Source organism: Mugil cephalus, chromosome 15, assembly GCF_022458985.1.
Source record: "Mugil cephalus isolate CIBA_MC_2020 chromosome 15, CIBA_Mcephalus_1.1, whole genome shotgun sequence".
Classification (NCBI taxonomy): Eukaryota; Metazoa; Chordata; class Actinopteri; order Mugiliformes; family Mugilidae; genus Mugil; species Mugil cephalus.
In genome coordinates this window covers 5,168,443-5,194,187 of record NC_061784.1, presented here as the reverse complement: position 1 = coordinate 5,194,187, position 25,745 = coordinate 5,168,443, and the positions used below count along the sequence as shown (strand labels likewise).

The 25,745-nt window shown below is 43.9% G+C and overlaps 2 protein-coding genes across 3 annotated transcripts; both read right to left on the bottom strand.

Moving 5' to 3' along the window:
• Positions 1-323: 323 nt before the first annotated feature.
• On the bottom strand, positions 324-3,061 carry tmem88a (transmembrane protein 88 a). The gene is made up of 3 exons (XM_047607735.1): positions 2,588-3,061; positions 1,278-1,603; positions 324-830 (listed from the first exon to the last, which is right to left on the bottom strand). Exons 2-3 carry the CDS (start codon positions 1,584-1,586, stop codon positions 546-548), a joined length of 594 nt encoding a protein of 197 aa, XP_047463691.1. The 5' UTR covers positions 1,587-1,603; positions 2,588-3,061; the 3' UTR covers positions 324-545.
• A 3,323-nt stretch (positions 3,062-6,384) lies between these two features.
• Positions 6,385-25,032, bottom strand: LOC125020976 (serine/arginine repetitive matrix protein 2-like). Of its 2 annotated transcripts, none has more exons than XM_047606687.1 (22): positions 24,892-25,032; positions 22,621-22,758; positions 20,513-20,569; positions 20,287-20,410; positions 19,015-19,071; positions 18,557-18,776; positions 18,203-18,448; positions 17,920-18,075; positions 17,589-17,840; positions 14,709-17,332; positions 14,488-14,614; positions 14,007-14,112; positions 13,280-13,485; positions 12,317-12,495; positions 12,159-12,227; positions 11,924-12,072; positions 11,733-11,847; positions 11,230-11,417; positions 10,990-11,131; positions 10,773-10,899; positions 10,521-10,691; positions 6,385-9,670 (listed from the first exon to the last, which is right to left on the bottom strand). In XM_047606687.1, the coding sequence occupies exons 4-22, from the start codon at positions 20,403-20,405 to the stop codon at positions 9,647-9,649; spliced, it is 5,277 nt and encodes a 1,758-aa protein (XP_047462643.1). In that variant the 5' UTR covers positions 20,406-20,410; positions 20,513-20,569; positions 22,621-22,758; positions 24,892-25,032; the 3' UTR covers positions 6,385-9,646. The 2 variants fall into 2 exon arrangements, with proteins under 2 accessions (XP_047462643.1, XP_047462642.1); XM_047606686.1 differs by having other exon boundaries at positions 20,531-20,569.
• Between the last annotated feature and the right edge of the window lie 713 nt (positions 25,033-25,745).

Here is a 25,745-nt window from a genome sequence, read left to right as displayed (position 1 = left end):
TCTTTTTCAACTTCCACCACAGTATTTAAGATGAATACATCTTCCTCCACTGATACAGTGACCCGTTCTACGACACACAACTAAGAAGTCCAGTGTGAATAAAGAGGCAATAACCTGAAGATACTCTGTTGATACTATGCCTTGATACTGCACCTTGATCTTGAACACTAAAGACAGCTTGTTACTTGGACCATGCTTATAGTATTTCATCTACCAAATATCCAATTGGGTAGATTTTATTCTCCTTTGAACTTGCCCTGTGTCTTACAATCAGTTCCCAGCTCATCTTGTTCAGCTCCCCAGGTTCTGTGCAAAACACAAAGTTCAGCAGTGACACTTTATTGTAAAAAGGTATAAAATACATTCAGTACATTGAAACTGTATATAAAAAAAATACTGACTTACAAACAATCAATATAAATGATTGCGATTTTTTTCTTTTTCTTTTCTTTTTTTTTTTTTTACAATGGCTCCATAAAAATAAAAAAATGTGTGGCACTTTGAAGTCATAGTACATATTACAACCCCTTCCCTTCTCTCCTCCCCTACACCCACACGCTGCCTTTCCCCTCCCCCTCCCCCTTTCCTCCCTGCTGGCCACAGCAGGCCCCGGGCCCCCGGTGATGTGAGGCGGGTATGTTCTTGTAGACGGCGCGGCTGTAGGGGATGAAACACAGGCCCAGCTGGAAGTGCCGAGCCAGGCGGCAGTAGGCGGCCAGCGCGAGCACCAGCAGGGGTGTGAGCAGGAGAAAGCCCACCACCAGCAGGGCCACGCAGCCGCCGTCGTCTAGTACTTCTGAGCAGTACATGGATGTTCCATGGGGCTGCACCTGAAGGAGGAGAATGAATAACACAGCTTTAACTTGTTCATGCTAGAAAAAATAACTAGTGGGGTATGATACAGTCGGTATATGTAATGAATCTGCTGGAATTTTCAGTGTGCTGCCGCTATATCCTATACTCCCACAATGCATTGCGCAGAGCTTAGTCACAGCTGCAGTAAGTTAGATTTAAGCTCCAGGAAGATCTGAGAAAACAGTGTCAAATCTCTGGAAAAACAATGTCCTTCCCTTGTGTAGTTTAACTGGCAGTGGTACTCCAAAATGACAGTTTAATTGACAGGCTACATCATTTCCTCTGAGTACAAGAGATAAAAGTTCATTGCTGTACATTAACTTCAGTAAATATTCAGACTGCATGTCGTAGACACAGGCGTTTATATTTGTACAGTTGCATACAGCACTGATCTCAGTTCATGCGATGGAAAGCACACTTACTGTGGAGTGGCAGAGGAAGCCGAATGTGACCATGACGAGAGCCGGGGTGAGGATGGTGCCGAACACGACGCTGGCTAGGCCGGCGTTGATCAGGGCGATGATCAGGTTCTGAGCGGTGACCAGGACGGAGCACGCCCAGCAGTCCAGAGAGCCCCGCAACTCCAGAGGGGTGTCGGCAGCTTCGCTGCCACCGAGGGAGTACGGGGGAGGCACGACGACCCCTGACCCTGCCCTGGATGGGGAACGTGCTTCAGAGTGGGCCTTCTCTGAGATGGTCTTCTCCAGCGTCCCGCTCCGTGACAGACTCATCGTCTTTACGGTCTGCCCTGCAGAAAAATTATTCAGTGTAGTAGTTTATGCGTCTAAATAACTATATCTTTGTTTCTGATTATTTAGAATATCAATGGGTCTTTCTGTAGAGACTCTTCTTTCCCTTCATCGTCCTGTTTGTTTCAATCTGTCCAGCCAAAGAATGTTAAAGAATTAAGTAATGGGTCTTTTAAATAATGTGGTGAAAGGTGTGGAGAGTCAACACAAGATAACCGCACAGCTCTAAGTGCGAGGAAATGAGCTACGCTGGCTCCCCCTCCCAACCCCAGAATAACCACCCCCCCAGAACAATAAGCCAGGAGCGGCTGGAAAATCTCCGAAATATCCAGATAGTCTCTGAAGAGGATGGAAGATGTTTGGACTTTAAATTTTGAGAGGACAAATGTCGTTTGTGGGCTTCTATTTCCACTTTTCATTTAATTACTCTGTTGCTCCAAAAACCCCATGTATAGACCTTTTATGCAACTACTCTATCAAAGTCTATCAAGTGCCCACATGGATCCTCCATAAAGAGAAACAGGATGCGTGCACATTTCTTTTTTTTTATTTATTTAAACACAGTCAAAGAGCAGTATCATGCAGTAGGAGACCAACACTGTAACAGGAGATAGAAGACTGTTGAGAATTAATGTTACTTTTAGGCGTTCTTCTTGTCTTGTTTTTCCACCTGTCACTGAAAATCGCTATGCCCAACAATCCCTTTAGCCTAAACAAACTTTTATTTTATTCTTAAGTTTGAAGTAGTTCCTCCTGAGAGCTGAACTTCACCTTCTCTTCTCACCATGGAGCTCCAACACCACACTTCATATGACCTCATCAGCACAACTTTTCCTTCCCAGAATAAAAAGTAGTCTTCACCATTACACAGGTAGACTTCAGAATGATCAGACAGATCTGATCAACCGAGGTGCTTCTCTGATGTCAGGATAATCTTTTCTGATTATTCAGCATGTATTCAAAAGCAATGATGCCATACTCACTGTGCTTTCAACCTTAGAATGTGTCCTCCTGGAGTTCGATGGAGGCAGCAGATGAGGAGAATCTCAAGAATGTCCCCCTGATGTGCGTCTACTCCGTCTGAAATTCCAGATCTTGAAGGTAGTATCCAAGTAAATGTTCCACCACAAACCTAAATCTTTCCCAACTTCTGGGCTTTTTCCAAAAAAAAAAAAAAAGTGAGAGAGAGAAAAAGAAAAGAAAAGTAAACAAATCCCCAGATTTCTGCCAGCTGTTTTGAATCTAAACTCCCGCTTTGGAGCGGTTACAGAGCGGCTCAGAAAAAGGCTCAGCAGACTGGAGGCTAACTGTGCTTTCCCACTGGCTTCTGCGCTTCCTTCCCTGGCATTCTGTTTCCTCACTCTGACTCCAGCCTGAGATATGATTGAGAGCGTGTGAGTCTGTATCCTGTGCCGCCTCCAACGAGAATGCACAGAAAGCGGGCTGGGCTGTGGTAAAGGCTGCTGTTAGTGTCTGGCCAGGCGAGCAGCGGAGGGGGGTTCCGTGATAACCCCTGAAAGCAGGCGGAGGGAGGAAAGACTGTTTATTTGGATAGATTAGAGGAGTTAGGGTGCTGCCCAGTCTACACTTTACACCCTCACCGAACACTTTCTCCACTCCACCGTCAACTACTGATAAGGTTTCGTGATTCAAAACAAGTGATTTTAAATGAGTTTTCATGCTAAAAGTAAAACCTGCACATGAACCATAATCGGGGCCATTCTCTGATCACACACTCATACTATAGAACAAGACAGCACCACTCAACCACCCTGCAGCAACAGAGCTGTAAAATAAGGAGGTACGTGCGGAGCCAGGGTTGCTTAAGATTTTCCTCCAAAGCAGGAATGACAAAGGTTTGGCCCTTGACCTTGTGATGAAAAACAGATCTCTGTCTTCAGAAAACACAAGGAAATGAGGATGGGGGAGAACACTGACTAATTTGGTGGGGGGGAAAAGAGGCTATCATGGGACTGATAAGAAACCAGAGGGGCTCAGTTCAAAGGGTGAAATCGGCATTTCAATACAAGTCTCATTTTGTTTCCCTCTCACTCGGGGCATCTTTGTTTATTTGTTTCTTCATGGGGGTAGATACATAGACTCCTCAGGGAGAATAAGAACATTTTAATAGTTGGTACCATAGAGAAATGATCAAAGAGCTCAGATGCATTAGTGATGTGTGTGTAAAAAAAAGAAAGAAAGAAAAAAAAAGAAGTGGTAGCACTGGGTGTTTTTGTCATTAGCAGTGCCACAGTGAGCCTGTTTGTATGACGGGGTCTGAGGGGGCTGGTAGAGGAAGAGCAGCCTTCCTGTCCTTGGAAGCGGGATATCCGCTGCTGTGTCCACGCTCTACGATGTGATGTCCTCGTGTCTGCAGGTTTGCCATGTCCTCATGTACTGGGACACAAATAAATGACACTCATCGCAGCCTTTGCCCCTAATGTTGTTAGCGTTTGCTATTTAAAGTATGCCTACATGTGTTATTTTAGTTCTTAGTCTCTATGACTGACTGTATGTACACACACACTGATCAGCCACAACATTAAAACCACTGACAGACTGACAGGGGAAGGAAATAACATTGATCATCTCGTGACAATGCAAAGTTCTGCTGGGAAAATTTTGGAACTGGCATTCATGTGGATGTTACTTCGGATATGAACCACCACCCTACACCAGACCAGGCACCCCCACCACATAGCAATGACACTCCTCAATGGCAGCAGTCACCCCCAGGAGGATGCAGCCTGACACAGACACAAAAATGGTTTAGGAACAAATAAAAACAAAACAAAACAAACAAAAAAAAAAACATGAAGAACAGTTCAAGGTGTTAACCTGGCCCCCAAATTCACTAGATCTTCAACTGATCAAGTATCTGTGCGATGATCCACAGAGGCCCCTCCACTCAATCCACAGGACCTAAAGATCCCCACTAACAACATTATGTTACCATACACAACAGGACCCCTCAGAAGACCCATGTCCATTCTCTGATGAGTCACAACCGACTTAGAGGCACAAAGGAGACCTAAACAATACCGGGAAGGTGGTCATAATGCTATGAATAATCACTGTATGTTGTATAAATAGTGGCAGTGTCTCCCTCTGGTCATTTCAGCCACATATTTTCGTAATATGTAATTCAGATGGTGACTTAATGTCGCCTTTGAATTACTTTGCTTCTTGGCTCAAAGGAGCAGTTGCAAACTGTAGCTTTGACAGGATGACATCAGGAAAATCCTGAAGGAAAAATATATGAGTAATACTGAACATATACTCTGAGGGTCGTGAACAGGTCCAGTGGAGCCACTTGGTGGTGATCAGCTGCAGCCTGACACAAGTGTGTCAGGGGGCACACATAATAATAATAAATGGTCCTAAATAGTTGTTTTTACTAACACAGTAATATAAGTTGCAGAGACACCCAGTCTTGATATACAGGACATCATGTTGCAACACAGAGAGCTGTTCATTGCTGCAGAAAAAGGGTCCTCATCAGACTCCATCCTATCAGCTCCAAACGGCTGGGCAGCAGTGCTTTGAGCTACATGCTAATGTCAGCAAGGTGAGGCTAACCATGTATATTATCCATAAACACCATTTTAATATAACTTGTTATCATGCAAAGATTCCCCTTCTTTAGTACCAAAGCACGGTGGGGGCAAACAGAAACCTCATTGGTTTTGGTATTTTGTCTAAAAAGTCAAGAGTTCAGTATCCAGTACATGGATGTTGAGATATTTCTCAAAAGAAATTCAATCTTCCAATGTCTGTGCTGTGCTGGTGCTACATAAAAAGAATATTAAGTCGCTGCCTCCAGGCGCCATGGATATCTGAGCACATATGTAGTAGTAGGAGTTGTTGAGATATTCCACTAAAAGCCAGAAGTGCCAGTCTGGTGTTGGTGCAACAGGAAAACTCAGCATGATTCATCTTCTGGGAAGAATAAGGGATTGGACACAATGTCCTGGCAGAGAGTTTCACAGTTTGTGTGATATTTCGGCTTTGACCGAAGTGGTGCACAGACTGCTGAAAGTCATACTGCGATCGTGACTAAAAATGTTACAAGGCCCAGACAGTGACCCTAGGAGTCTCCAAGTGTCAGCATGATAGTTCTGCTGTGGTGCCACACTATCAGCACTTCATACCTCAAGACTAAGGTAGTAAGGTTTCAAGTAGGTATTAGTTTGTGTTTGAACCTGTCTTTCTGTGTCTGTGTGAGACACAATATTGTAGAAAAAGGCATAAGTTTTCAAAAAAATGAAAGAAACCCAGTGCTGCTCACATTCCAACTCTTAAGAGCTGATTGTGGACCACATCAGACCCCTGGCAGAAGCTTCTCTGACATTCGAGCGTGTAATCTGAACTCTCAAATATTTCCACCATGTAGACCAACACGATTCAGGAGAGTTTTGTAGCTCTTCCTGGCTCCCCATCCTCTGTGCTAATAGTAGCTCTTCCGGTTTCCAGGAAAAGTTATTTCCTTTCACACAAGAACATTTGTGGCAGGCAAACGTTGGCAGTAGGGTTAGGGTATTTCTTTGGTTTAGTGTGTCCATAGAGCCAAGCTACAACACCTTTGCTATCATGGTAACAATACAATTTGAAGCGCTTCAGTGAAGTAATATGAAGCAACTGACACCACCATGTGTTGAGAACAACATAAAAGTAGTGCACGCCTCTTTTTTGACCTCTTAGACATGGCTGAAAACATGATAACAGATGCCACCTGGTGAGACGACAGAAAGAAAACCAAAGCTAAACAGACATTGTCGAATAATTTATCAAAACATTTTATTTCCTTGAACAACAATACAATATGTCACAGAAAAATCACAGAGGGATTTAAGACAGGTCTGGCTCAGGTTTTCTTCTATGTGAGTTCTTTTTGAAACAATAAGTGCAGCATAACTCAAACAAGAGGGGAAATAAGAGCATCATTACATCCTCCAAATAATACTAATAATGAGGACAACACACAAAAAACCTCGACGCCATTAAAAGTCACATCCCTAAAAGTCTCTGCAAAAGTGTCAGGAATTACAACTACTGCTAATGCTCATCAGAAAACCACTAATGCCTCACAAGATTATGAATTTCATACAATGGAAAAAAAGGTTAAAAAAGATCTTGTATTCATCTGTTACATACAGTACAAAGACATCATTCCATTTCTGTTCCCAGTCAACTGTGTTGAAATGGTTCTAAGCACCAAATGGTTTGAGTTGTATCACCGACTTATGTTCATACATCATTATATGCTGCTTAATGAGGGGGCACTGAGGCAAGGAGAGGTCTAGCACCATGAGAATTAAACCGCCCCCTGATTGCACTTCCCCTATCCACACAATATGACCATACTACATTTTTAAAATACCTTGTAGCCCCTCATCGAGTGAAGTATCCTTTGATATGCAATAAATATATAAGAAAACAACCATGTACAGTATAAATAATGTCACAATTTACAATTTTCCATTTTCTCCGTAATCCAAAAAAACAGAAACTGACAACAAAAAGAGGTATAAAAGTAGGAATAAATTCCCATTGCAGTAATTCAGAGTGAAACTGGGTATTTTTTAGGGTCTATTATAATATAGCAACAACAAAAAAACAAAGAACAAAAAAAACAACAACAAATGACTGAGGTGGACAAATTTGACCATATACAACTTAGATTGCTGATTGAGAACAAAACTACATAAGTTTTCTAGTAAACCTCAAAAACAGATATATTATGTACATGAGATGGTGTGCACAGACTGATGAGGGCAGAGCTGTGATCTCAAATCTGTGTCGATTTTATTGGGATTACCAAGCCTCCATTGAAATTCGAAAGCAGTCCAACAAGATGTGAATACAGTCCAGTGCGGTGAGTGATTGTGTGTTGTGTACATTGTGACATTGTGTGTGGATTGCTGCTGTAGAAACTGCACGGCACAGATATGCCAAATAACATCTGAAGTCATTTAGAAACAGTGCACCGACAAGTAAAATGCTAAGTATGTATAATCGTCATAATCATCATCATCATAGACTGTAAATCAAAGATTGTGGCCTTCCACTTCAGTTTTGCATTTGTCCATAGCAATCCTGTTTTTTTTTTTGTTTTGTTTTTTTTTTTTGGCCCCAATTAACTACATCTGGATGAGAGGGAGGAGGTGGGGAGGAGCAAGGGGTTGATCAAACTGAGAACCACACCTGGTGACTATGACCCATCTTCTTAAGTATGAAATTATTTTTAAAAGATTTCCAGCACACTGATCAGATGAAGTGAAATTAAACTAATGAAATGGGAAAGACTGACTGACTCTCAGAAGAAAAAAAGATTTTCAAAGGGACTCTAGTGGAGCACCTAGTGACCACCACTGGTATTGCAGTTTAAGGTACCGGTGCAATGGCTTCACTTTTCAGAGTCAGAGGCTACGTCCACCTTTTAAATACAGTCTATGATCACAGTTCCTAAAACACCTGAATAAACAAATGATCTAAGGGGTCTGTGCCAACCTTGTTTATGTTAGACGTTTAATAAAACTGGTCACTATGGCATTAGACCAAATTTTAAATTCTCCAAAACAATCACAATTAGCATCGGTCACGTTCTAGGTTGTCATCCTTGCATTGCTCCTGTTTGTAACTGAAATTAAAAGGGAAATGCAAAACACAGCAGAATGACCAAAACAATGGCACCTGGGCCTTTCATGAAATATTTCAGGTCATCGGTTTTTCCGCATGCTAGGGTTCAGCTCGAACGAATTCAATATTGTGGCAGTGCACGGAGCTGAACCTCATCAGGACGGATGGTTGGGGTCGGACTGTGAAATGCCCTGCAGCCTGCGCATCTGCTTGGCCTCACTGGTTTTTGCATTATAAGATTATGATTGTGTGTCTCTTTGGACATATTATTTTTTGGGCACTTCATTGACACAAACATCAATAGTGACTCACCCCCTTTTAATCTCTCTCTCTCTCTGTCTCTCTCTCTGCACCCCATCTATGCACACCACTGTGTATTCCATAAATCCATTCACAATTTACAATTCTTTGTTTTATTTTCAACAAAAGAGGTATAAAACTGGGACTGTTTGCCCATTCCAAAAATAAAAACGACAGTATGTCTGTTTTTCCGGCGTATCATAGAAACCACACCAACCACCGTTTAGCTGGGCTTTTGAAAAAGTAAACTATTTTTTTCTTCCAATTTTCTCTCTACACACTTGATTTCCAACTAAGAATGAAACCATATTAGTCCTCTAGTAAACCCGTATTTTAGAGAAACTGACAAAAATTGCTGATTTATTTCTTTTTTAATACTTACATAAAACCTTATTTATGTGTGTTTAATGCTCCAATTACTTCTCCTCTAAATACAGTTCACAAGGCCAATGTGGTGTACTTCTAGGCTGGTAAAACATTTTAAGTATCTAACGAGAATAAATAAGATTGGAATAGCACCTCAAAGAGTTTACAGACAGGAATAACAAATGTCAAAAGTTTACCTGAATACCAAACAAAAACAAGAACCAATACGATGCCAAATGTGACAATCAGCTACTTCTCCTGTGAAGCAATTCCCCTGCTGGTACGATAGGATCACAGCAAATTCATGGACATATAGAATAACTAGATTGGTGTAAAAAAGTTCTACTGAATTTGCATAAAAGTACCTGAATCAATACACAGAACCGGCTACTTGACGCTTTTGAATCACAGCAGTGTCCGTTGAACATATATAACCTGATTTTCAGTGCTAGCAGTGCTCACATTGTTTTCTTTTTTCTGAAATGCTTTTCATGAGAAGAACCAGTCTAGTCATTCTATTTCAAAACACACGTCCAATCAGCAGCTGGTATGGGGAAGACAGTGAGCTATTGTTGGATTGGCTGAGTGTCCATACCTTATTGTGTGATGTAAACAATACTGAGTAAACGTGATTGGCTGATTGAGAAAGTGTTTGCAGGAACAGACTGCCTTGTAGACAACATTTGTGCTGCCGTTAGAGTTTTGGTTTATGGCTGAAAGACACCGCGGAGGAGTCCTCACTTTGAGAAGGGCGATGGGGTCTGGAGGGGGGAAATAAAAGAGGAAGACAGGGCTCAGCTGGAAGAGCTACAAACAACCATTTCAAACACAAAATGCACAACGAATATTTTGAATGATGGTATTTGTGATGTTATATGTATTTCCCAGTAGTCGCTAAATTTATTCCTGTTGTTGTTGGCTTTTGTCACATCTTCTCTGTTAGTGACATCAGTTTGAAGTTTAATATTTACATTTTCAGACATTAAAACCGACCATTTTCCAAAGTACAGTGGACATCTTTGTATACAACTCTACGTCTGCAGGCAGTCACTGTGATCCTGCAGGAACTTAAAATATGTGCTAGAAACAGTTGGTGAACCACCGGAGTGGGCAATACGTTTGAATTATCAAACTTAGATTTACTGTTTCCTGGTTGTGAGCAGAGAGTGCTTCAGGGTGGATTTTTATGCCTTTGTTAATCAGAAGGCAGGAAATGTGGGGGAGAAACACAGTGAAAACAGGCAACAAGTTGACAGCTGCACTCTAATTCATGCTTGGGCAAAAGTTTCTTTGACAAATCTTCCTCTCAGTTAACTGTGTCTGCTGCCAAGAAAGAAATCTACAAGCAGATAAGGCATTTATTTTAAAAGCAAAGTATGAGAACAAACAAATGCATCATACAGACAAAAACTGGACGGACTTGTAATGTTGTAGAGCTTTCCAAAAGGCCAGTGGTAATGTAAAACTGTAGTAAATGAAGGTAACTGTGATAGGTCTCATTTTGAGATGGTATCGAAGTGTTGAACTCACTCTAAAAAGAACTGTAGAACCCAAATGTCTATCAAACATACCACGTTACATTGTCGTACAAAACTATAAAGTGATACTAACCAGCACAAAGGTGTCGTAGGTCCTCATCAAGTCCTCTACTCGATACTGTTCCAGCACCACTACCCCTGCCAGCAACGGGCTCTTAGCTCGGGCGCAGTCCTCACAGTGCACCACATAGGTCTTCTTACTGCTGTTCTCACTGGTCACAAACAGCAGGTCAAACACCTCCACCTGCGCAAACACCGTTTTGGGCATTCAGGTTTGTGTCATGTTTGTAATGGATGTATGCCACAAAGAGAACGATGGACTCACATCACAATCATTGCAATAGTAGGCCGGCTCGTCCTTCACGCGGCTCTGGTAACAGATTTTCTTCCCTGCAGCCACCAGCTGGTCTCTCAGAATCTGGATGTGCTTGATGGACTGCATCAGGCAGTGTCTGAAGAGCAGACAGACGGGTAGACAGGGGAAGATGCACACAAACACCCACTCGCACACGCACACAGATTCGTGCAGGCACACATCTTACTTGATCATCTTGAAAGTATCCTGATCTGTGATTTTGATGGTGCGCGCCACGTTCCAGGTGACGTGGATCATGGGGACGATGGACTTAACCTTCTTCACCTCGTTCCACTCGAAGCGCTCCAAGGCCAGTTGATATTGGTACGCTGGGCGGAGGGAAAACACAAACAGTGGCTTAACGGCATATTGAACTGGTTATCCGGTTGAAGAGTTCTCTTTGTTTTGGGTGTTTGTTGTAACTCACAGTTGAGTGGTCCAACGTTCCAGGCGATGTTGTTGCACCAGCCCACTGCCTGGACCCAGTGTACAGTCCCTGCGTTAATCCACACCAGGTCTCCTGGCCTCTGAATGAAGCGGTACACAGGGATGTTGGAGCTGTAGAGGTCTTCTAGGACTGGCCACCAAGACCCTGTAAGGTAGTCTACTCCATGCCTGAAGGAGCAGACAAAGCAACTTAGTGTACACAGAAAAATAACAGCTATTACAAGGCTTTCGAGGTGTGGGGGTCTATGTAACACCTACATGAATGCCAAAAATTTCCCGGCAAAACATTGTATTGTCACAAGATGATCAGTGTTATTTACTTCTCCTGTGACTGATTGGTGTATGTGACTGTGTGAGAAAATGTAGATTGAACAAAACATAAATTGGAACACAACATTTCATTTCCGTCTCAGAAGTGAATATTTCTTTGGAATGATGCAGTGGCAGCCAGAGCGCTAGAGAGGAAATAACCTCTCAACTCACTTCTCGCAGAATTTGTTGATGGCTTCCCAGTAGTGTTCGTGGACAGCAAACCACTCACAGTCACCAGGCCCGATATTAATGTTGACGGAGCAGAAATTGTTGTTTTCTTGATGGCCTGATGAAAAGTGCAAGAGGTTAATTCATTCAAAATCAGAGACTCCTCAGTAAGTGTGTTGTAATCTGGCACCCACCTGGCGTGCGGCTGCCTGGCACCTTCATGTAGAGCTGGACAGTGTTCATGCCCAGGATGGTGTGACCGACATGACTGAGCATGTTGTTGCTTGATTCCACTCTCATGAAAGCTGGCAGCTTGAGCAGCTCCTGCAGCTGTGGCTTCCACCTTGTTAAAAAATGGCAAGTAATGCGTGACAATGTCCCTCAGTGAGTTCAGTTTGAAGTGGGAGGAATTTAAAAACAACATCTCACCTTTTAGGGTCAGAGAGGTCAATGTTGGTGCCAAATTTAATGATCTTTCCCCCTGCTTTCTGCTCTGAGCTGGGGGGGGAGAGAGGAGAGGAGAGGAGAGAAGTCTGAGATGCGTGTTGTTTAAAGAGTGAAACAGCAAATCATGAGTTTGTGCTAACCTGGGCGTGCTGGTGTCGTGAACAGGGTGGGCTTTGCTGGAGACGGGAGAAGAACTGGCTGTCATGTTCATTGAGGTGAGACTGCCTTTACTGTTGGCTAATGCCAGAGTGGATTTTGTGGTGGCAGATGAGTCTGAGGTCTGCTCTCCTTCTTCCTCATTCTCACTCTCCTTCTCGTCCTATAACACATCTACATGAGCTTAGCTGACAGCATCATCAGATAGTTAGCTTATAAAAATCGTCCTGGACAAGGACTCAGATAACCGTTTCCTACCACATGAGCTGATTTCAATATAGTGAAAGTGGAACAGATCCACATCAAACACCACTAGTATTAGTTGACAAAACAAGCACTAAAATGTTGTTTCACATGGGAAATACTGCGCTTTCTCTTACTCTCTATTCTAGCAAATACAAAAAACAACTGTCTGAAAACTCACAAGGAACTCTTAACATCTTTTCTGATGAATCAAACAACTTTCTTCAATGAACAATCTTTTCAGCCTCATGAATTTTGGCTGTTTGTGAGGCGTCTGCAAGGGAACCGATCATCAGCTGAAAGATTCAGTGTGGGCAGGAATCATTCACAAATATTCCTAAAAAGAAGCAGTCACAGGGGACGTGACTGTGACAGATATTGTAAAAGAGAATATTAAGGTCTTCAGTAGCCTGCACGGCACCAGTGGCTGCCTCTGGACAGTAGCCTGCAGCCACCACAGCGGCTCTTTAGAAGTGAATTTACCACCAACTACTGACCTGTAGAATTTAATGTGCTGAAAAATGCCAAATAGATCAAAAAGCCTCAGTGTGCTCACTTAGAACAGATCTGCTTGTAGGAGTGGTTCTGTGTCTGGAAATCACTAAAAGCATTTAAAGGAGAGCTGGTTTTCAAGCTCAGGTCAGTTAACAATGCCTTCATTTAGCACGGGTGTGAATGCATGTGTCATGAGAGAAAATGTCTACCTGCAGACTCTCCTGGAAGCTGGAGGCCTGGTACTGGGCGTATTTGGCAATGGTGGTGTGTGAACGGCTGCTTTCGCACGGCCACGTCTGTGCCGAGCCACTTGGATCCCAGTTCTCGTCAGCAGGCTGCTGAACCTGAGTCCTCACTTCTACTGCATGGTCTGAATTGGCCTCCACCAGAGATTTAGTGGAAAACAGACCAAGGTCTAACATAGGGAAAAGAAAGCAGAGATAATGATTGGATAAATACAAATTACAATTTTTTTTTTATCATCAAGTCACTCAGATTTAAAAACACTCAGAATAGCTGCACTAATCCATTTTTTCTGTCTGAAAGCTTAACATGGTACTGCAGATACCGAAAAAAGGTGCAGGAGCAGAATTAAGTTCAGTTTATCTACACTGACAGTTGTAAAATACAGACACCGAATAAGCAAATGTATTCAAAGCAACAATCCTCTGTCAGGGTGCAGTCTCCCAGTGGCCCAGCCATCACGCCATGATTAAGCATTCAAATATGGAAGATAGTGACATAATGTGACGTGGAAGGACAATGGAAACGTGGCACTACGTGGTACTTTGCTGGCAAACTGGCTATACAGAGTTTTCGAGGCAAAGTATTCCTTGCAGGCAACATGTACTGTATCACTAATCACCAAAAACATAATCAGAACCAATCATTCAGTTTGAATAAAATTGCTGAGATGAGCGCGGTGTGTAAACTTACTAAGGCGGAGGGAGCCAGCGAGGCCCCTGATTACCGTCACAGCATTCTTGGGATCAGTGCAGAACTGAAGCAGAACCGGAGAAAAGGCGTCCCTCTTGCTCTCCAACTGCAGAAAAGAGCGAAGCGTACGACGAGCGGTCAAGCACAGCAATGGAATATATTTGTCTTGAAAGTAAAAATGCAATATTGTGGCGGTAGGTTGGACGTGTAAATGTCTTGAAACAAAGTAAAAAGAAATGTCTCCCTAAAGATCTTTTTGTAGGGACTCTGCAAGGCTCTGAGCAAATGCTAACACATGCATGCTAACATGTCAGCAGTATATACATACATAAAGTTGACCACTTTCAGCAGCTGACTAGACTAATTAGATCTAACAAGAAGTGCACTATTAAGTAGTAGTAGTAGGGAAGGTACCATTTATCTGTCAAGAGCTACGGGACATTACTTGTACTAGTTAGTGCACTAACAAGTGTGTACTCACATAGATGCTTGGTGTGGGAGGGTTCAGCTTCTCCCGAGGAATGGGGATCTTTATGGCAATGTTGGGTTTAACAGAGAAGGTGGGAAGTAGGTATGACTCCTTGAACTTCCCCTTCATCCTTGTCCCCCTACAACAAAGATAACACAGCAATTAAAGACGACACCTGACAGAAGTAAATGAAAACTCGATAGACATACTTCTGTCTTGGTCCAAGTACTCACTTGCATGCTCTGATCACTTCGGTAGCCGAGTTGTTGATGCTGACTTTGGAAAGTGGAATCCTTTGTTCCTCCACCTCCGATATGTTGAATGTTTGCCTTCCAGCACTCTCGACTTTAATCAAGAGGATCCTTAGCTCCTTAGACAAGCCCATGGACAGTGCTTTTAGTTTCAATGGGTCCACTTTAGTTGGAGTTGAGCTGGGGGGTTTACTTGATGGTGCCTGAGCACCTGTTTTGGATGTACTTATTGTCACAGCTGATATTGAGTTTGATGTCTTGGTGTCTGGATTTCCTGTTGCTGAGGTTGCCTTATTTTGTACCTCACTGGCCTTTTCCTTCTTCTCTGTTGCTTTCTTTGTATCAGCTTTACAGGTGTCCAATTTTTCTCTCTGGGTGTCTTTGCCACGTTGGGTTTGATTTTCCTGAGCAATCTGGCCCTTCGTACTGTTTTTGAGAGGTCTGGGTGTGTTTCTGGAGATGGCTGCAGATGAAATATCCCTCTCTTCCAAATCCTTTATTTCATTTTCCTTTGTTTTAGAACGGATGCCCTTGCTTTCTTCTGTCTTGATCTTAACCTTGATCTCTCCTTCTCTTCTTCCATCCTTAGCCTTGTGTTTTCTCTTTTTCTCTGTACCCGCGTGTTCTGTCTCTTTGCTGTTTCCTCTCTCTTCCTTGGTAGAGACGGTAATGAGGCTGGTGAAAGAGGCTGTATGCGTCGTGGTCAGTCTCAGCTCTGCACTCAGTGACCCATCCAAGAGAGACGATTCTGTTCTCTCTGGCAGGGTCTCTGTTTCATTGTCCCCTTGCTTCTGTTTTATATCACTCTCAGTTTGTTCCTGCTTTTCCAACACTGGTGTGTTGGTGACAGACTCACTCCGATCTGTCTGACTGGGGAATTTTGAAAGTGATGTGTGTGAGGTAGTGTGGGCTGGTGACTGATTACCAGGTTTCGGGGATGTTGTGGGGTCTGATTTGGGGGAAAAATCTGGATTTTCAAGACACTGGATCTCTGGCCCCAGCTCAAGAGAAGAAGAATATTTCACTCCTCTTGTGGTACTGGAAGCAAGCCCACCGAATGGACCTCCTCGACATGTCACCCTCTGGCCTTCGAGGAAGGTGACCAAACTCTTAAAAACATCGTCCAAACCTGTTTTGTGGTGGTGGAGCTCATTAAGTAGAGAGCTTGATGTTTCCCCGCTGCTATCCACCTCTTCGTCACTTTCTTTTTCAGAAACTTGTTTTGTCGTATGGGGTACATCGCAGATATTAGATACATCATCGTGTGACTGATCATCAAGTGTTCCCTTACAAGGCTCCTTATCCATATCATCATTGCTTTCACTTTCTACAGGCGGAGGTGAAAAGCACTGTGTGGGGCTGGGCTGGAGGACAGGTCTACTTAGCACTCCTTTTTCTAGCTCCTCATCTTCTCCCAGAACGGATACTGGAGAGCCCTGCCAGCTGAGTACAGGAGGAGTGTTGGCAAGGTTGTCTCCCATTTCCCTCAAATTTCCCAGCACAGCAACAGGCTGAAGGTCTGGGGCATTGAGAACCCCTCCCTGTCCACCTTCTTTTTCTTGGATGGGCTTCTCTAAGCTAACAGAACATGATGTACTGAGAGGAGCCAAGGCTTTAAATAGGAGAGAACGGAGGGTGTCATCAGGTTTTGTCTTTTGTCCACGTTCTGATTGGGTTGTGACAATGGTGGGCTTCTTGTTGGTCTGACTGGGGCTGGTTTTCTTGGGGACAGACTGTACTCGTTGACCCTTGGGTTTCAGGGAGCTGCTGTTCTTTTTGGGCATTCTGTGATTTTGAGATTTGGAGCATGGCTTTTGTGTAGCACAACTGGAATGAAGAGAATCTGTGGACGGCCTGTGTGATGTCCTCACTGCTTGTTCACTCTCCCTGTGCCTGTGTTTAGGTGGCGTGTGGCATTGATTTTCTGAGGAAGTCTCCATTTTAGTTATTTTGGCTTCGCCTGGAAAGGTTGAAGTAGAGATGGAATGAGCCATTTTCTTTTCTGTGACTTTCGCTGTCATGCCAAATTTTTTTTCCTTTTTAGTGGATTTTTCTTTTTTCTTTTTCCTCTCGCCCAACCTTTTTTCCTCTTTTTTCTTTCGCCTTTTTCTTTCCTCACCGTTTCTATTAGTCTTGAGAACCTCACCCTTTCTCTCATTTTTCACTGGCTTATCTTTTAGTTTGTACTCTGGTTTTTTATGTTCCAGCTCCTGCTCATCCTTGTTTGCTCTCGGCCTGTCGTGAGGAGGCTGTCGCGAGCAGAGGGTCTGCGGGGTCTTTCTATATTTGGGGTCAGAAAGCCTGGACTTAGAACTAGCGTGAGATGTGGTAGATGGGAGGCTGGGCCTCTGGGTCTGACCGGGGCTTACTTGGGCTTTCTGCTGTCCACTGAGGCCGGGAGCACACTGTTGATTGCCTGATGGGTCTTTTCTGCCACTGGCTACTGTGTATGATGATGGACTGGGAAAAGCACCAGGACTGCTGGAAGTAGAACCTCCATCTTTAGGACTGCAGTGGAGAGATGAATAGAGAGCAGAGTCCACACCAGATGACTTGGAGAGGGCTGGATCCCTTGAATTTCCCCTTAGATGATTGCGCTGAGTTTCCTGCAGATTTAAAGTTATATTTATTAGGGCTGTTTTGTTCAACTATTTTAGGTATGTTTACTCTAATACTGACAAAAGAAAAAGTAGAAAACGTGGCCTGCTGAAATGCAACAATCTTGACAGAGAATTTTTAAATTACTACCTCCGTAACATAAGGATCTAGAAAACAACAAGTACACGCTTTTTAATATGTGTAAAATGAAACCTTGGGTAAATCCTGTGAATACATATACGTGATCCAATGTTCATTCCTTACTGTGCTTTGTTTGTGGTGATGGCTCCGTGAGTCGGTTCCCTCCAGAGGCTGGAGCAAGGTGTTGTGCTGCGGGGGTCTAGGGTGGCCTGTGTGCCGCTGATGGTGGTGATGGTGATTTTGGTGGCTGTAAGGCACACGGGTGTGGTCTGCTGGTGAAGATGAGATTTTCCGGTCGACCTTCCCTCTGCTTCCTCGATGTGGAGGTGTTGGGGTACTGAAGCCATGTCCTCCAGCTCGCAGTTTAGAGGTTTCCTGCACAATTCAAAAACAACCATGCAACATTTTAGTAATCGCATCATTAAATAATTACTCATAGGTGAAGCAAGCTTACCTGTTGCTGTGTTGTTGAGGTCCTGTGGTCAGAGTGGTGGCAAGGACCTGCCCTGTCATTTAGAGGCTTCCAGTCATCATGGCTACAGTGGGAGTGGCGTGGTGGTGACGGGGCATGGGCAAGTAAAGGTAAATGTCTTGATCCAAGGTGAGATGGCTGAAGAGAGAAGCATATGTCTTGTCAAACATTTTGCCAATAGAGGGCGCTGTTGTACAGAAATGAAGTCTACAGATGAACAGGTTGTGATTAAATGAAATTAAGACGGAAAGTTGAACAGCTTTACCTGATCAGGGCCAGAGTCTCTTCTCCTCTTAGCTGGACACTCACCCCTTCGGGCTAAAGGGTGCTGAGGGGGTGGACTGTGATGGTGTAGTTGCTCTCGTCGCTGGTGGTGGGCTGGCCGTTTCCAGGGTCCTGCTCTGTTGTTTACCATTCTTCCTGGAAAGCTCCTGTTGCAGTCTGAAGGGGCCCATCTCTCTGGTGGAGCCTGGAGTTCCCTGTTGTTGCGATGCAGGCGAGGACCTCCGTGCTGACAGAAAGAGAGAGAGGACGCGCACGACCCCAAAACATTCTTCAGGCTTTGTTGCTAATGTGAAGGCCTTTGTAGATAATAATGTTCCAGATCAGCGGGTCTCACCACAGAGTTGTTGACATTGTTGTCCCAGTTTGTGTAGCGTTCCCCTGGTCCCGTTGGATAACTGTTGTTGGTGCCAGCTCGGTTGTGGAATGAACGGTTAGAGTTGTGATGCCAATTCTGCGCCTCAAACGGCTGCTCCTTAGCATCCCAAATTCGAAGCTGCTGCCGGTGCCCCTTTGAGATACCTTTGTCCTGGACATGGTTGACTGTCCTGTCCCCCCTAAGAAAAAGTCCACCTGAACTTAGCAACAGGTACCATTCAAGGATTCAACACAATTATGCACAGTAAGACATAAATGATCGCAAAGTTACCTTTACTATTTATGAAATGGTTTTAGCACCAAATATGGCGCACAACTTCACATGAAGCCTATCCATACAACTCAATGAAATTTTGAAATTTGAAATTTGAAATTTTTAGCAGAGCATGTGATCGTTAAACATAAAGTTTCACTGACCTGTTATAAAGACGACTTGAAAGTAAATGATGTGATTGATTGCGCCCTTCCTGGCATCTGTAGTAATAAAAAAAAAACACAGAATATAATATTGTCTCCAGATAATAATTCAGTTATGTGAAAATACAGCAAATCTGGGATCAGCTCAGACACTCTTAGAAGGAGATCTGAAGCCAAACCGATATTTTTTTCTTTGCTGTTGACGTAACAAGCTGTCATTTTTTCTTCACACGTTTCTGCTGTGAATGTATACTCTTTCTCTGAACGCCTTAATCAAGTGTAGCCTCGCAGCTGAAAGCGACTTGAGAAATCCTCAAAAATGAGACAGCGCATCCGAACATTTCCTTAATGGTGTCTCTAATTAACCATGACTGATTAAAAAAACATCCACTTTTGTGGCAATTAACTTATTTGACCTCATGCAGTTGCCACAGCTTGTTAATTAAATGTAGCTGCAAGGATCATTTAACCAGAGGGTCGTGTTATAACTGTGACCCAATTGAGCTTTCTGAAGAAACAACTTGATAAGTCAATCAATTCTGTCTCTTAAGTTTTCCCACACAAAACATCGTATCAGTTAGAGTTCGCAGACATATCTGTTTATGGGAGACACAACTGTTTACATTTCCCAAAGCCTCAATCAGATATGCAGTTGCAGTTACAATCGTACTTGCGTATCGTCATTTGAGCTGCGCTCGACTGAATAGTTTGATTGAGGCTCCTGTCAGCTGCAGCTGAAGATGCCACAGTTTCATTCACCACAGTCCTGCTTGTTCAAACTGCACATTGGTATATTCTCACAGCTGCAGCTGAAATAAGAGCTTTTCATGAATATGCTCATCAGAGTTTGAGTTAATCAGTCAGCCCCATAAAGTGGTGCTTATCTTGAATCAGCCCAGACAACAACGGACGAGGTTCCACCTGCTGGAATGACCCTTACCGAGGATGTTGGCGCTTTAAGTTACTCCACACTATCAACTCCCACTCAGTTTGAATTTTATTCAGAAATTTTGCATTTTTTTTTGTATCTGCCTCCTTAACCATTCCAGCCAACAGCGTCTCCCCTGACAATGAAGGTTAGTGTACTCTTAGTGGGAGTTTTGGCTGGTGTTCAAGACCTCAGTTTATATCAGCATAATCAGGACAGAAGTGGAAAAGAAACCCACACAAGAGCACAGTAAATGCATAACAGGCTGTGTCTGCTGCATCTGAAATCAAATGTGACCCTTATTAATAGAATACAGAATAAAAATGTGTTGTGATGCCGCTGACCTTTGTGTGTGGCTCCAGGGGCGACTGTTTACAGGAGCCCATTGTCCTCTGTTAGGACCTCCAGCTGGATAGGAGTCCCATGTGTTACGGCCAGAGTAGAGCTCTGCTGGGTGATACATGCAGCCTGCAACACCGAATGTGTACAGTGTGAAAATACTGTGACATTACAGAGTTTTACAGTGATGAACATAGTAAATAGTGCTTGCATTGAAACAGTCATGCCTACACAAAGTACAGTGGTTACCAGTCTTGGTCCGTGTTTGGGATGCCCTCCACTTCACACCTGGGAGGAAAAAAGAAGTCACATGCTTGAGTGAAACAGAAAAAGAAACAGAAAAACATTTGCAATTATCCTGACGTCGCATAAAATAAGCTTTTTATCAGGCTGGTTTGTGACTGAGCCACGCCAAACTGTCCCTTTGTGTTTCAGTAGCAGATTTAATTCCTCGTGCTGTATTTTCTGCTGCACTGTATCTGTTCATATCATCAGTCAGCCAGAGCTGCATTGTGCACTCAGCCTCTCTAATCACCGCTACCCAGAAGCCACCTCAGCCAGTGGCAATCCAGTGATAGGAAAAAAAAATGACCAATGACCATGGCAACACCACAGTAAGAGGGAAGAAGGGAAGAGAGACATGGTGGCCTGCTGTGGTGTTTCTCTCACAGTTCCTTTTAAGTAATGACTCCTTTATTTACTGTCACATTCCCTCAACAGCCATTCATTATGGTCATCAGCCAGTTCAGTAGAGCTGTACTTCCGCTTGCTTCAAGTACACCAACTTCTAAATGCATATAGCTGCCAAGTGCCGAGTATAATGTACACCTGTACCTGGCCAGGTGTCGCTGGCTGGTTTCGTATGCAAAATTTCAACTTGCCCGCTTCAAACAAAATTACTACACATAGCATTTTTGTTACCACACACGGAGAAGGTGGTTGACTGTCTCTACTCCTCACTTTGTAAAGTAGCACGGCGAAGATAACATAGCTGTACTGGTGATAGGTAGCCCTCGCGTGCGTGCATTTCCTACAGCTATTTTTAAGGTCTATGAAGAACTGCCGTGCAACATTTTACCACTTCCCTAGTGGTATGTTTCTTTGTACTATATGTTTGTTCCACAGGTTTGTTTGCGGTAAGGCTGCTGCAGCTGTGCTATATTAACCTTTCTGTGAGTGCACAATGAGAAGTAAGCAGCCTCTCTGAGAGGTTGCTAGAGCAACTGAAGCCAGACAGTTCTTCCTGCTGTGGCTTTAGGCTTTTTAGACTCAATTGCATTTAGATGTATTTTTAGAGCAGAGAGAGGACACAACAGGCCTTTCTGTACGCACAACGTTACACTGCAAATGTACGATAAAACAAACACTGCAAGTCTCTGTTTTTTACATGCAACTCTGTATGCCTCTGGTGGCTGCGCAAAGCTGACACAACATGTCTGGTTACATCAACACTAATCCTCACATCACCTCCTGTTCCACTAAACTCTGATGTTTCACAGATCAGCTTTCTCTACAAACGCTGAAATGATCATCAGCGTAGCACTGTGTGTTTGTTTTTTAAAGTTGAGACACGCCTGTTTGTATCCACAAATAGCGGCTTAGCTTAATGTCACCTTGTTGTCAGCTGTGAATTGTGAAAAAGAAGCACTGTGTGCTTATTTCAAGCAGATTACTTGTAAACTCTGTTTCACAGTTTGCGTTGTTTTTTTTTTTTACAACACTGTAAGACAAAGTGTTGCAGCTGCTGCGATTGTAACCCTCAGCTTGCTAGTACAGCATTACGCAGCCAGTAGATATACCATCTGTTGTTGACCCTCTTCGCTCCTGAACACTGGAACACACACTTTTGTTACATGGTCGTAGGGGGAGCTGTCAGTCAGCAGCAGCTTAATTTTGACTCCACACAACAATGGCTCTATGCTTCCAGTATTAAACCCATGTGTGCAGGGTTAACTCAAGACATCTGGAATTCAGCTCTGAGGCAAAATGATGTAATGTGCAAAATGGGTTAACATTGCTGTTGGCTACTCACACTGAGATAACCTTAAAGCAAGTATGCGAAGTGCAAACAGTGCATGTGTATGTAGGAGTGTCACGTATTAAACACCAGCTGCACTAGGTTCTGTTCCCGTGCAGTGAAATATCTGTGCATGAATGATGCTTTTCATTTGTTACGGCGCCGGGTGATTAGTTGACACAGGTGATCACGGCCACTGCGTGTGTCGAAAAGCAAACAAGCTACAGTGCAACCACACGCTGATCCCGTTTGCAGAGTGCAACTTTGAGGTGTTTATTTGCAGCCTTACAAGGGTGGGCGCTTGCATCCATGTGTTTCTTACCTTGCAATGAGCACTGAGAGAAAAGGGGGAGACAGACTTTCTGGTCCAAATTCAATGATGTAGTCGGTCAGGAATAGAAAGACAGCAGACCCGTGCAGCTTCAGATCCCTTTAAATAGACATGCTCATCCTCTGCAAGCTGGCAAACACACACACACACATACACACACACACACAGACACACACACACAGTAGAGAGACTGAGGAAATACCATAGCCAGTTGGTGCACAGATGTACATGACAGCAAGGTTTTACTGTTTCAAATCAGATCTTTCCTCTGTCCCTCTGGTATAGTAGTTGCTGTTCTTTTGCTTCCAACAACAGCTGCACAATGTTGCACTTCTCCAGACAAAGGAAGAACATGCAATGAGATGTAAGGAAGAGGGGAGAGAGAATATGGGCCATACGACATGACAAGCATTCTTTTCTCCTTCGTTTCCTCCTCACGGCCCCTGCTCTATTGCCTTCATTCGCTATCTTCACTACTTGTTTCAACAAGGCTCCATTTTTGTTCCTTGATATCCAATATCCCAGCCTCTTGCTTTCCCTTTCGGGCAATGTGTATGGCTCTGCCTATGCCTCGCCCTCCCCTTCCTCTGCACGCTGTGTCCTTGTATCCCTGGCAACGATGATATCATTTAGTCCAGAGCTGGGAGGAAGGCCTCAAGCAAAGAGGGGAGTGTTTGCATTTGTGTGTGATTTTGACATGGAAAGAGAGTGATGGGGTGGAGATAGTCTGTAGGATTAAGTGTATACACATTTCCCTGTTCACTTTGTTTAAAGGTTTGCAGAATACATTTAAATATTCAATGCAAAGAGCTCCAATCGGAGTGCAGGCACATTCATGCATATCTCACAGCATGCTCGCTGCAGTCACCCGCTGCAGATGTGCATCTCTTCTTGACACTTCATGTGTGCATGTGTGTGCGTGTGTGTGTGCGTGTGTGTGCATGTAGTAAGAATACCGCTCCAGTACCATAAAAGGATAGGCTGCAACAGAACAGACATGCCTCCGGTGGCTCCTAGGCTAGCTAACACAAGGAACTGAGATGTGAGGAGAACAGATGGAGGGAGAAGCAGCAACGTACAGACAGACAGAGGCTGCACAGGCAACCCACCCCGGACGCATGCACGTGCGTGATTTTATTGGACACAGGCCTGGAATAGCATCACAATCACAGAGAAAGAATGTACAGTACAAGCCTGATATCAATCACACTTCTAAAAATAACATCCCTGCAGCCCCGCTTCCCTCCGCTCTATCCCCTTCTCCCTTTCTATAATAGCAGCTTCTCCCGGCGTATGCTCCATAAAGCACAGCCCTCTGAGGGGTGCTGGAATGTACCAAGGCAAGGTCAAGAACAAGAAAGAGGGGTGTCTTTTGGAAAACAATACGGAATGTAGAGCTTTTTGTGAACAAAGACAATGAAGCAGGTTAACAGGTTTGGAGAAGACAGTGTGAATGCGTGAGCCTGAGTGTGTGTGTGTGTGTGTGTGTCAGAAAGCCGGGCTGCGTGTGGAAATGGTAACATCCAGGTAGATCATATCCACTGAAATTCATACACTGGGTTCATGCTGTACATTAGTGAAAGTACCCTAGATTCCTTTCGCCGATTCCTCGACAAATAAATGATTGTGTCAAGATATGAAAGAATGACATTTTTGGAGCAAGTTATTACATTAAACGCACCGCAAAGGCAAACATCTGTTTGTAAAACGTGTTGAACAAACTGAGCTGAACTTTGAGTGTTACACTGACACAGTTCAGACTTTGCTCTAAATCAGGGTTAATTATTCCACTTGGACGCACTGTAGCTTCTTGCTACTGTACACCTCACGCACCAACACACACAAACAGGCTGTTATTCAACAGTTTTGTAGAGCACAAATGTGACCGCAGCGCAAGTGTAGCCGCAACAGTTCCCCTCCACTACATTCATCATTTCACGTCTCTGCTCCTGCGCTCAGTGGGTCTGCACGTGAGCATTGCATGTGCATGTATGTGCGTGCGTGCGTGTGTGTGTGTGTGAGCTTCATGCATGAATGTGCAGCAGTCTGCAGACACACACTGCAGTATGTTCAGCCAAGACAGATCGTTCAGACACACTGACAGAGGAAATCTACACAAGGAACCAATATAGACCAAAACAGCAGACAGAAAAGAGACAATAACATGCACACACACTTCTTGCCCACTGTTCAATGCATGCAGTACATTTCCATTTGGCCATTAAGGCAAACATCAAGTTGCTCCCCTGTAGTTCTCTTTACCTCTCTTTTTTTTCTCCTCGTTCTCTTTGGTCCACACGCCCCTCTGCTCCCCTTTTCCTCCCTTTCACTCCTCGCCACCTTGTCTCACCCGATCCTCTCCTCTGTCTCCTTTCTTCCCCTCTCCTCCTCTTCCTGTTTCCACTCCACTCTCTGATGCTCAGGCTCTCACAGCAGAGCGATCCATGTGTAGAGACCGAGGGGGCGGGACGACGGGCTGCCAGTCACGACAGCCCGAGCCAATGAGGGGCGAGCGTGTCTTATCTGTGACATTTTGCAGCGAACAAGGGGAGGCAGGAGGAGGGGAAAAAGGCAGACAGAGAGAAATAAAGAAGGGCTCTTTATTTCTCTAACTCTGTGTGTGTGTGTGTGTGTGTGTGTGTGTACTGTATGTGTGAGAGAGAGGAAGTTGGAACACAGCCAGTACAGTAGAGGAGATATTTTCAGTCCCTCCTTGGCTGTAAAAGAATCCATGAGAGGTGATACAGAAAAAAAAAAATACAATATCATTTGTGTTATCCTACTGGCAATATTTTTGTGTTGCAGCGCTCTTCGTGTTGACACCTTTTTTTTTAATCTTTGGAAAAACAAAGGTGTTACATCTCATAGAAATGCAGAGCAGCACTTTCTCCCAGTTATGTGTCTGCTGGAGCTGAACACCCCGGCGTCTTTTTGCATGAACTGAGGCAGAGTGAAATGGTGACAGAGAGGCTGCCAGTGCTGGCTGAGCTCAAATGTCAAGTGACAGGATAACCGGGGGAGGTGGGGCTTATAGCTCTCGGTTCAAGAGGGAGGGTGGGGGTAGGGGGGCTTGCCTTTGTGGCTCACAATGCAAAACAACCACTCACCCCTCTGCT